Genomic DNA, 11,907 nt, shown 5'->3' on the forward strand with positions numbered 1-11,907 from the left:
AATAAAATTGTACAAACTTAAATAGTATTTATTAGGTACATATTAATAGAAGCTATAATCGTAGTCGGTGTCAACGTCCTCATCATCATTGTTATTGGCGCTGGCCAACTTGTGAAACTGACGTAGTTTCTCGTCCATTTCAGCTAACTCAACGGCTTCCGTTTGAACGCTTTCCATCGACCACGCTGTTGTTGTGTCACGGGGAATTTCGCCTGTTAAACCTGAACATTTAGAACTCCTCTATTATTATAAGTGCCTAGTGGTTATGTAATAAAAAATAAATCAATGGCGCTACAACCTTTTTTTTTAGGCCTGGGCCTCAGATTTCTGTATCTGTTTCATGATCATTTTTTAATCGAATAGGCAAGCAGGGGACCAGCCTTCTGTGCCTGACGTTCGCCGCCGACTATATTTTGGGGTCTAAGGCAAGCCGGTCTCCTCACGATGTTTTCCTTCACCGTTCGAGCGAATGTTAAATGCGCACATAGAAAGAAAATCCATTGGTGCACAGCCGGGATCGAACCTACGACCTCAGGGATGAGAGTCCCACGCTGAAGCCATTAGGCCAACATTGATCGAGCGGTTATATAGTTAACAGAACATTTGTGATGGTAAGTGAAAAAAAATGAGATCACAAAATATCATTTACCTGTTAAGATCATATTTAATAACTATCAAAAATTGTTGACAAACCATGAGTATGTATTTCGACTTCGTCGTTGTCTGGACCCATTATAGAGGGCGCTGTGTATGCTTCGAGATCCCGTAACGTCCCGTTCTCTCGGTCAAGCCGCTCTTGCTTCCTCTGCTGGCGCCATGCTTTCTGTAGGTTGAAGCGTTCTGGTCTGGCGAAAATAAAATGCGTTAGAACAAATTGCAATAATCTATTTGACTTATGTTTTCTGTTTCGTATATTTTGTTTAACAATGTAATCTGTTTTCGCTTTGTATATTGTCGCAAGTGTTTTCTTTTATAACAAACATATGTGTAGCTTTAAAATTACTTAAAAATAAATAAATAAAAAAGCCGTTCTAAGGAATACATATTTAGTAAGTAGCAGCTGAAGAATTAATTCAATAGAAACCAGTTAAGGTAATTAAAACTCATTATATTCGATTCTCACAGATAAAATAATATTATTCAATTACATAAAATACCATTTCGTTTACTATAACTAAACTTTTAAAATCAAAGTAATTGCCATCGCCACAGGTACTTACTTTTCACCATTTTTATAAACTCTAGCCTCCAAGTTACGTATATCGTGCCGTATGTCTGCTAGGAGTAGTAGCATAAGGTCCAATGATCCCTTCGGCCCTCGGGCACCACGAGGTCCTCTTGGCCCTTCATCCCCCTTCGGACCATCCATACCAGATGGACCTGGAGGACCCTAGAGTTAACAGAGATTTGAGTGTGAAGTGTCTATATATTATTTAGTGGCTATACAATTTGACCAATGGCTTGGACAAATTCATTAATACTCCTTAAGATTTAGGTTCGCTGCATTAACTATACTATGAATTATAATTACAAGCTATACATACAATACTTATACATAGTAGTTTTGTATTCGCTGAGGTAGATGAAGCTTACCCTAGGCCCTCTTTCACATCGACAATAACCGCCTTCCAGTGGCACAGTAGCGTCAAGGACTCTGTACGCACGAGTTCCTTCCGCAAATCTGTCATCATCTGTAACAATATTATCCCTTAAATGTAAGGTATAAACATGAAGTTGATATATACATAAAAACAACTTCGACTGTTATGAATTCTGATGTTGAAAATATGGTAACTAAATAGATGAGATGAAAGATTTATTACGCTCATGTTGAAGCTTAATATAAGCTGTAATACAATACTATAAAAACATTGGTAACAACCAAGATAAACATTATTAGTGTTAAAAATCATTTTATAATATGATGAAACGAATAAACAATTTCAATTTACAAACGCCAACGTCCATACCACGTTGAATACACGGGTTCTCGTCCGATCACATAAGTTAAGCAACGTCGGGCGAGGTCAGTACTTGGATGGGTGACCGCCTGGGAACACCTTGTGGTGTTGGCTTTTTGCAATAATTTTACAGGTTATGTATAACAATAGAATATTTTCGCAACTGTACAAAGTATTAATGAAATTAACAGAAAGACGGGCTTTCTGATATATTTTCTGATTTTGGGCGTTATGTCAAGAAATCTTATTTGTCGTAAGCTATATGAATCCATTCTGGGTCGGGGTACCTTCAACTACTGTCTTACCTTCTTTTAACGCCGGGTTCTCTAGTAGTTTTCTAAGCGCTGTCTGTGAAGTGTGTAACTGATCACTAAGTTGTTTCACCTTTCTGGAGAGCCACGACACAGTGTCGCAGGAAGCGTAGCACCGGGACGCTGCTCTTACCAACGGCAGAGGTTCCTAAACACCGTATTCGTTTTACAGTATTTACATATTATAACTACGAAGTGCCTGCGCTACAAGTAGATCATGTTCAATGATGGATGTAGAGACCGATCTAACATTTCCAGATTAAGCACAACAACATAATAATATATTTTTAAAACCTATAATGTGGAAATAAAAGGGGCTTCATACTTAATAGTTAAGTAAGAAGTAAGTAAGTGATTATTAACCAATTACATGTCAACGATACATTCTTAATATGAATTCTGATATTTATGAAACAGGTACTTACGGGCACTGCTATTGCTACTGGTGGGACACACTTACTGCCGTCTGGTGCAACTGTGTAGGGTGCAGGACATTCGCAATGATATCCGCCTGGATCATTCCGACATGTGTGCTCACATCCTGCCTTATTGTCCGCACATTCGTCTATATCTGAAAGAGTTTAGAAATTAAATTAATAAAATAATTAACATTTAATGTTAGCTTATTTTTACTCCTATTAAAATATTGCTACTTAATTTGTTTTATAGGTTTGCGTAATAAATTTTATCAGGCGTATAAATTTAAAAAATCGTATTAAAATTATAGGGTTAAATTTATATAAAATGTAAGAAATAATACATTTATTTTTGTTATTATTTAAATAATATTATCGCAAAAAGCCAACATCAAATATAAATAAAATATTTTATAAACTCATTGTCAACGTCTATACCACGCGGGCGTGGTCAGTACTTGGGTGGGATGTTGGCTTTTTGCAATAAAATTATTTAAATAATAACTAATAATAAATTTAGTTATATTTTATATAAATTAAAATAAAAATATATGTACCAATATAATTCGTCTATGATCAAGTATCAAAAAACTAGTACCAGGGATTGCTGATAGAACACAACGAATAATTTTATTAGTAGCCAGAAGGTGTATCGCTAGACGCCCCTGAGTAAAACACTGTTTCTTTAATCTTGGGAGCGTTCAAGTATTACGTAACGAATTTTTGGGGGGTTTGTATAACGTTACGATGCGGGGCGGGGATTGAATTACGCGTTATTGTTAGTATTATTTTCTACATTCCAGTACTTTACACCACATAATGGTAAGTTTTATGGGAGTTATAAATGGGTCAAGAATCTCCAAAAATTGCGGGACCTAATACCTGACTTGAACTTAGGAAATAGGAGGAACTTGAACGCTCCCCATTACAGATAACGTAACCTACAACTTTAAATATAATAACCAATGCAATATGGCTGCCTCTTCCTTCTGTAGTTATCCTCGCTAAACGTAAAGCCGGGGTGACAGGTACACCACATGCGTTCGTCTCGCACCTCACACGCTTGCTCGCACAGCCGCAAACTGCAGGGATCCACTGTTTTGGGGACACATCTGAAAATATGTAATTGTAAGAAAAGTGTTGAGTTGCGGGAATGAAATTTTTCGTATCTTTGTGATGATGTCTTACATGGAATATTACGATCTAGTTTAACTTAAGACTAATAAGAAATTTTAGTCTCAACCTCATTTACTCAAGGATATTTAACATAAGAAAGGGTCCAATGACACTACTTCCAGTCTCTATTAAACGGAAGACACTCTGTTCTTGTGTTAATTTTTGTTTCATTTTTAACTTACCACTGTTAAGCACTAACAACGCACAAGCGCTAACACTAATTCACTAGTTCAAATTAGTCCTTTTCAAACGTCTCATTAGGCTCGTTGAATAACCTCGACATTCACACGGCTTTCTTTTTTCTTATTCTTCTTATTCAGCAGTCATTTTTATTATTGAGGCGACATCCTCTACATTAAGGTTCCAATGGAAGTCGTTATTATTGGGACTAAGACAGACATATTTCTGCGTCGTTGATTACTTTTAAGGCAAGATTTGTTTAATAAGCTATCATATAACCGAGAATCGAACCCAGATGCACTGAGCTATGTTAACCACAAAGCTACTGATGTGATATGTAAAATTTTATTAGACATAAATGATATGATATAGATGCTGAGATATAAATAGATATTGAAATATTGTTTCTGATTTCTTTGAATTGATTGAATTTTAATCAGTCCAAGCGTCTTGGAAAATTCGGGGAACAAACATGAAAACGAGTTTTGAGAATTGAACTTGCTTTAGTTTTAGTTAAAAATCACTGAACCGCGAGATATTTTTACCCTTGAACTAAAATTAGAAGTTTACAGACCCATTTCCAGTATCTGATCTATAAAAAAAAACAAAAAAGCCAACGTCGAGGTGTTCCCTGGCGGTCACCCATCCAAGTACTGACCTCGCCCGACGTTGCTAAACTTCGGTGATCGGACGAGAACCGGTGTATTCAACGTGGTATGGACGTTGGCATTTTAATCTGTAAAATATATGAACTTACCTTCCAGCTATATAATTATGAGTTTCGCAGCAATGCAGTCGAATGCATTGGACATCAGCACCCCCTACCCTACACGTCTCCCGCGACCGTAGTACTCTGTCTGTCGGGCAGGCTGACCGCTTATCCACGCTGAAAATGATATTCAGCATTAATCGATACAATTAACAGTGAACTATGTTCCATATATTCTTGCTGACTCCTAATATTACCTGCCTTCTTTCAAATGCGCTGTCTATCGTAGAGATAGCAAAATTATTAACTCATAATGATACGTATTTCAGATACAATAAAAAACAGTAAAGGCAAACGCACTTGCGAGCCTCCTGACCGACCTCCTATTACATTAAGAAAACAGTATAATAATACCGCAGCCTAAAAAAATTACAGACGTCGTAACACGCTCAAAAAAGTTAAAGTGGGCCCGGCCATATTGCCCGCCTTCGCAATGTCAGATGGGACAAAACTCTTACTTGGAATTTCCCTATAGAAAAAAAAGAGGACGCCCACCTATGTAGGAAATACAAAAGAGAACGGGGAATGATTGGAAAATAGCGAAAATGAGAGTCAATCCGCCGCCTACAATCGTCGTATCATATAATAGTAACATAAACTTAATGTAATTCTTATTATAATACTCGAATAAAGGCTATTTTTATTTTAGATATAGAAACTGTTAGAAGGCTAGCGACTCTACTCGATACAAATGACATAGTTGTATTGTATGCCGCACGTTATATACTTTACTTGCCGATACTTAAGAGAAAGATTCAGAAAGATTAATGCTAAGTCTGACTTGCATACGTCAAAATAGTTCGCGCTTAGTTTCTTAATCTCGCCCTAATTACACCCGGACAATAACTCTTATATAATCCATAGTTAAACTCAAAATACCTTTATTCATAATAGGTAAACAAGTACATTTATGAACGTCAAAAAGAACATAATTTAATTGTAAATTTACATTTACTACCAGTTCGCAAGTCAAGGGCGTAGAGCTGGTCTGCAAGAACTAGGAAGAAAGAACAAAACTGGCAAGAAACTTTCCTACTATTGTATCGCCAAGTATTGAGTCATAAAAATTGTTTGAACTGGAGCAAATCAATCCCAAGGATTAGGATCATTTAAGTATTCGTCAAATTTATAAACAGCTTTATTTATTAATTTATGTTTAACGAGGGCTTTGAATTTATTTAGTGATAATAATCTCTAATGGGAGTTTGTTGTAAAAATGAATACAATTTCCATATTAAGTGGTTTATCTTCTAGAGCCTGGTTGGTAGTATACTCAAATTGGTTCTATTTCGTGTATTATACTGGTGAAAGTCACCATTTGTTTTAAAAAATCGTTTATATTTTTTTACATACAACAAGGCTCCAAGAATATATTGACCAGATAGTGTCATAATATTTAATTCCTTAAACTTATTTCGTAACGACTCCCTTGGTGAAACACAACACATACCCCGACCAGCCCGCTTCTGCAGCACTAATATGGATCGAACCTCTTGAGCAGCACCCCACAGTAGAATACTGTACGACATAACGCTGTGAAAGTAGCTATTATACACAATTTTAGCCGTGTCCTTAGCAGTAAACTGTCGGATTTTCTTTACTGCATATGCTGCAGAGCTCAGCCTATTCGAAAGAGTCTCTATGTGTGGGCCCCACTAGACTTTACTATCTATTGTTATGCCTAGAAGTTATAAAACAATGACCTATTTGATATAGTAAACAATGTAGACTACAACCCAATGACGCTATCAAGCTTATCTTATCATGAGATACAATTTCATGAAGAATTCTATTTAAAAACTTCACTATAGGAAACAGTTATTCTGTCAGCTTATTTTAATTAAATAGGCTAGTAGCTTTCGTTTGCGTTAGTTTGATCGGGTTTTGGATGATATTTTGATGATTCTGTTTTTAATTATTTATTCAGAGGTTCACATCTCTCGATATACGACATAAATATTTCCTATAGTCTATATTTAAATGCTATTTAATTGTGTTTTTTTATGGGATGAGGCAAACAAGCTGGTGAGTCTCTTAATATTGAATAAAGTGACACCTGCAACGCCAGGTTCTAGCTGTTGCCGACCATTCAGAGTACGCTCTATTCTTGAAATCCCCTACGTCGTATTGGTTTGGAAATATCTCTACTGGAAGCTGTTTCAACAACTGGTACTACGCAGTAAAACGTAAGTTGGTAAAATAAAAAATCCAAATTATATTTCTTTACTACGTCTCGGTTTAAACTATCATATTTTGTATAAAACAATCTATTAATATAACCAAGTAGAATTAAAGGGTTCAATGATCCTCAGTACCCGTTCCCTGAATACAATGCACAGTTAAGCATGTTTCTATATTTCTCCGCTTGTACGTTCTTTGCCGGTAAAGTATCGGATATATTAAGGTACGGTTTATATTGTGGCGTATTCATTATTGACATTTTTAATAAAACAAAGGCCGCCTACAAACAGGACATAAAACAATAATTTATTATGTAAATAGTCACATAAAAACATAGGCATTGACACCAATGTGTACATTATTATACTGTTTAAGGAAATTCGTCGTAAATTCACACTTTTGGTTGTGTATTTTTTTTATAAAAGCTGTTGGCTACCTTAATAGAAATAAATATAACAATTGTTTATGTCATAAATAATTTCCGCGATATTCACATCTGGTATATGTACTTATTATTATGGTCATATCTTCCCTAATATTGCTATATTATTGAATTTAAAAAAAAAACTGGTTGTGCAGATACATTTATGGCACATAATTGATATCATGAAAATGGACCGCCGCAACTCTATAAGTAACTTTAATTTATGGTGTAAATTGAAGGGGAATAAAACTGATAATCACTTAACAAGATGACCTTCCTTCCTGTATTCTATTAAATACTTTAGTTATTACAGAATTAATATCGCTATTAAAAACGGTGATTACTTTAAGGTGAAAAATTAATAGGTATTTTTCATTCCAAGTCATAAAACAAACATGGGATGGGTCTCCCTTAGCACTTACGGTTTAAAATATAGGTGCGACCTATTCTAAGATACATAAAAAATACTTAAAAATCAGTCGGGTATCGGAGCCCTTGCACACACTGATACGAGAATAATACTGTAAAGATATCCATTGATATCCAAAGAACAATGCACCTACTGATTTAATAGAACTGTAGGTACCTACCCAGCTCTTGGGTATTTTAAATGACGCATTGATGGCGCTTCTCGGAAGAGGTCAACGAATTACATAACACACTTCCATCATTAAGCACTTAATCACTTCCGCACATACGGAAAGGAGAGCTTTCAGTTTCCCCGATGAAACTTATACAATATTATTGACATTCATTGTTTATTACAGAAATATCAATACATAGATATTTTCAATGGTATTGCGTAAAAGACAAAACCTAAAACGTTTCTATTGCTGTTGAAGACGCCTTTATCTGTCCGTCTTAGCACGATCACGCCATCAACACATATACACGTTATTCCGGGATGTATGAAGTCCGTCTAGGAGTTTTAAGTTTCCTATTTACAACATACAAAAGTTTCCTTAAATATTAGTAGTAATGAATACATTCCAAGTGCAGTTACTTAGTTTTAAAGTGGACCTGTTAATAGCCATCTTCAAAGTAAATAAACTTTCTTTGAAATTTATCAATGAAGCCTATGGAAGTGAAACCTTTTAAGCTTCAAAACAGAATTATTGTTAACTAATTTGGTTGGACGTCATAGTCATACAGTTATCAGACTTCTAAGCGCAAAATTTTATAGATCAAAGCTATGTACTAATTGATAAAAAATCCTATAATTCTAGTCTCACATTGGGACGTCGATCATAAAAACGCAACAGTTTATTTTTACAATTTTCCAAGAAACGAAAATAACTTGCTTGTCTTAGATCAGGGACACGATTTACGCGAGCTGTCTTTAGAGTGACATAGTAATTTATGCAAATTACACAATTAGATTCATCTGCGCCTACGTTCTTTTTGTTTTTCACGATTATGAAGAGTTCGTATTAAATGTTATTTTGTAAATGAACAAATAAGTGGCGCTACAAACTTTTTAGGTCTGGTCTAATTTCTGTTTTTGTTTCATGATCTTTTGTCCATCTAATTAATAGGCAAGTAAGTGATCAGCCTCCTGTGGCAAGAGGCAAGGCCGGTTTCTTCACTATGTTTTCCTAAACCGTTTGAGCGAATGTTAAATGCGCACATAGAAAGAATGTCCATTTGTGCACAGCCGGGGATAGAACGTACTGCCTCAGGGATGAGAGTCGCACGCTGAAGCCAACCAACACAATCTTATGAAGCCAAAATAACTAACTCTCTTTCTCTTTTTTCTTTATATGAGAACTCAATTTGTTTCTTCCTTGTAAAAAATTGTTACTAGGTATTCAGACAATTAAAGAGCTTTATGAAATCATGTTTTGTTATTTCGAAGCTAATGTTTATGATGAAATTAAAATATCTCGTTTTGATCATATCGTCTTGAAATAAATCCTCCTCGTAAAATTTCAGGAAGTGTCGGTAGTTACTGCAGAGGCCAGTGTTATTAAATGTCAAAAATAAATATACGTAGTTTGAGAATTTCTGTTTCTAGCATTCGTATAAGCTTCAAGCATTGAATATTTTCAAGAACAAATTAGAATGATTAAATTTGATAATTGTCAGTTTTGTGATACTGAGTTTATTGACCCTTTTTTTATCAAAGTGCATATTGCATCAGTCATATTGTGCATATTTTTTGTTCTTTATGTTAATAGTTTATTAAAAAAACATCTAATAATTACAGCATTATTTTAAGCAACTGTTTATAAATTAATTGGCTTTAGCCACTGCATTGATTATTGAATAATGCTTCGGATCTTTGTCATTGAATCAATTAATATCTAGTTCACATCACTCACACATCTACAACGTCGTCATGGTAACCATCTTCAGCGAAATATCCTGTATCCTGAGGTGTGGCAAATACCCGGGTGGTATAAACAGAAAGGAGAATAAAAGCCGCATTGCTCAGCGGCGCGCGCATGGTGACTGCGCCCGCGCAGATGCGTTTGCTTGGAATCTCGAACTTTAAGGCGGCGATTACACTAACGTTTCGTTTCTGGTTCTTATACATTATGTAGACAATTATTATATAAGCGTAAGATTTAATTGGTTGATTTTATTTACCAACGACGATTATATTCGAAGTAAGAATAATTTTGTAGGATATAAAATTTGAAATTAATTATATTTTAGTTAAATTTTTTAATATGTATATTTTTTCTTAATACTTTCTCGTTTTTATTTATTCATACAATTTTTACATTTGTAACATGTATGCTACGCTTAAGGAAATACGCCAATGGTGTACGTTTAGTGACTTATTGCGTAAATTTATGATTAAAGCCAAACAAACAAACAACCATTTCGTGGGCAGTGGTATGAAACAAAAACTAACACATAAATTTAATGAAAGTGCAAAACGAAATACATAAAAAATGGGAATTTAAAAAATACTGTACCAGGGGTGCATAAGTTAAAAGCCATCACATTGTATTTTTTTATTTTACAATAACCATACATAGTGTTTGTTAAGAATAACAACTATGAGATCGTGTTTATTTTATTACTAAAAATAAATTATTCATTACGAGCACTTCTCTGTTCCATATTAAGGATTGCTTCATTAAGTTTTAACGGCCTATTGCTCTTAGCTAATAGAATATTTTTGATGATTCACTCAGACTTGACTTTACTTGACAGCAGTAAGAATTAAGTTTTTTTTATATATTAAGTGTTTATTGTTGTAGGTTTACTTTCAGGTTGTTTGTCTATTAATGTACGTACTACTTATGATTTCTGTTTCGTATATTTGGTTTATCAATGTAATCTGCTTTGGTTTTTTATATGGTTTAAGTGTTCAATCTTATAATATGGATATGTGTAGCTGTATGAATACTTATAAATAAATAAATATCATTATTTAAAATAACTTGGCATATATATAGTATTTTCACCTTATGCGCATGGTTCCAGCCGGCTTCGGAAACCAGGGCTGAAAGAGGAGCGCGTTACGAAGTTGTTATGTAATTTTTATTATTATTATTAAACGTTGTGTAATACAAAAGAAAACTTGGCGATTAAAAATAGTGGCGGAGGGTTTATTGCCAGTTCTTCTCTTCCGTTCTACGTTCTACGAGAGCTGGCAGTAAATGTAAAATTAGAAGCTTTTAATGTATATTTCTTTTTTTTTGACGTTCATAAGTGTACATTGTAGTACCTATATGAATAAATGATTTTTGACTTTGATTTGGGTTTTATTTAATTTTAGGCCCTTACAGTTGAATTTAGGTAATAGATCCATAGACTCAATCACAATTCTCACCGTTTTTAGAGAGTTTCAAGTGGCCTATCTAAGTACACATATATAAACCACGTCACTTCTAAAACCAGTACTCAATGCCCTATTAGATTCGATTTGTTTACTGAGTGGCTCACGGCCATGCTCTACTGACATATTACTTACATTCAGCAACGTTACCAAATCTTTGCTATAAATAACATAATGACGGCATCTCGAAAGCGTATTAAAAACTCTAGCGTATATATCTTTCATCGGGGTGTGAAGTTCACATAAATATTATACGTATTATAAAATATTTTGTATTCTTACACTTTGAATAGATTGGTAGCGACATCTCTTCTTTGTTATCGTTAACAATGCAGTTGTAGAGCAATGTCAGGAGTACAATAGTTCGGGAGAATTACAATAGATGTCGTGAATCTTAAATGTCTTACACATTTAATTTTAGTTCTTGATTCAAATTAAAAAATATATATGCAAAGATGTGTGTGTATTTGCTTTTTCTGGAAAGAAAATTATACGTAGTAAAAAAATTGCGATTGAATAATGTATTCAAACAATCCTACTGATAAATCAGTTCGTTAAGTAAAGGTTTTAATACAATTCCTAAAAAATACTGTTACAATATTTTAGCGGATAAGAGGAGGTTTGTAGCGATACCTGTTTTTCGTAGCAAGCTTTAGCTACGCGCCATTCAGACAACACGCTTGATCGAGTCCGCCG

General features: G+C 34.5%; 1 protein-coding gene, 1 non-coding gene and 1 pseudogene across 3 annotated transcripts; 1 reads left to right on the forward strand and 2 right to left on the reverse strand.

Annotated features, from left to right (window-relative positions):
- Positions 1 to 12: 12 nt before the first annotated feature.
- LOC123707514 (collagen and calcium-binding EGF domain-containing protein 1-like) lies at positions 13 to 9,879 on the reverse strand. Of its 2 annotated transcripts, none has more exons than XM_045657613.1 (9): positions 9,740 to 9,879; positions 4,802 to 4,930; positions 3,652 to 3,800; positions 2,698 to 2,843; positions 2,267 to 2,420; positions 1,594 to 1,691; positions 1,221 to 1,390; positions 694 to 845; positions 13 to 212 (listed from the first exon to the last, which is right to left on the reverse strand). In XM_045657613.1, exons 1-9 carry the CDS (start codon positions 9,862 to 9,864, stop codon positions 43 to 45), a joined length of 1,293 nt encoding a protein of 430 aa, XP_045513569.1. In that variant the 5' UTR covers positions 9,865 to 9,879; the 3' UTR covers positions 13 to 42. The 2 variants fall into 2 exon arrangements, with proteins under 2 accessions (XP_045513569.1, XP_045513568.1); XM_045657612.1 differs by having other exon boundaries at positions 13 to 221.
- On the forward strand, positions 1,957 to 2,075 carry LOC123707880. Its single transcript, XR_006753556.1, has one exon. It is a non-coding gene; the product is annotated as a 5S ribosomal RNA (ribosomal RNA).
- On the reverse strand, positions 4,656 to 4,772 carry LOC123707882 (annotated as a pseudogene).
- Positions 9,880 to 11,907: the final 2,028 nt, after the last annotated feature.

This window comes from Pieris brassicae, chromosome 3 (genome assembly GCF_905147105.1).
Source record: "Pieris brassicae chromosome 3, ilPieBrab1.1, whole genome shotgun sequence".
Lineage (NCBI taxonomy): Eukaryota > Metazoa > Arthropoda > Insecta > Lepidoptera > Pieridae > Pieris > Pieris brassicae.

Bases quoted from the DNA above. Each gene is read 5' to 3' on its own strand.
- LOC123707514 (XM_045657612.1), bottom strand. From the start codon at position 9,864: ATGCGCGCGCCGCTGAGCAATGCGGCTTTTATTCTCCTTTCTGTTTAT. The intron at 4,931-9,739 runs GTGAGTGATGTG...TATCATTTTCAG, and splicing joins CATGACGACGTTGTAGATGT to CGTGGATAAGCGGTCAGCCT. The intron at 846-1,220 runs GTAAGTACCTGT...TATTTTCGCCAG, and splicing joins GTTTATAAAAATGGTGAAAA to ACCAGAACGCTTCAACCTAC.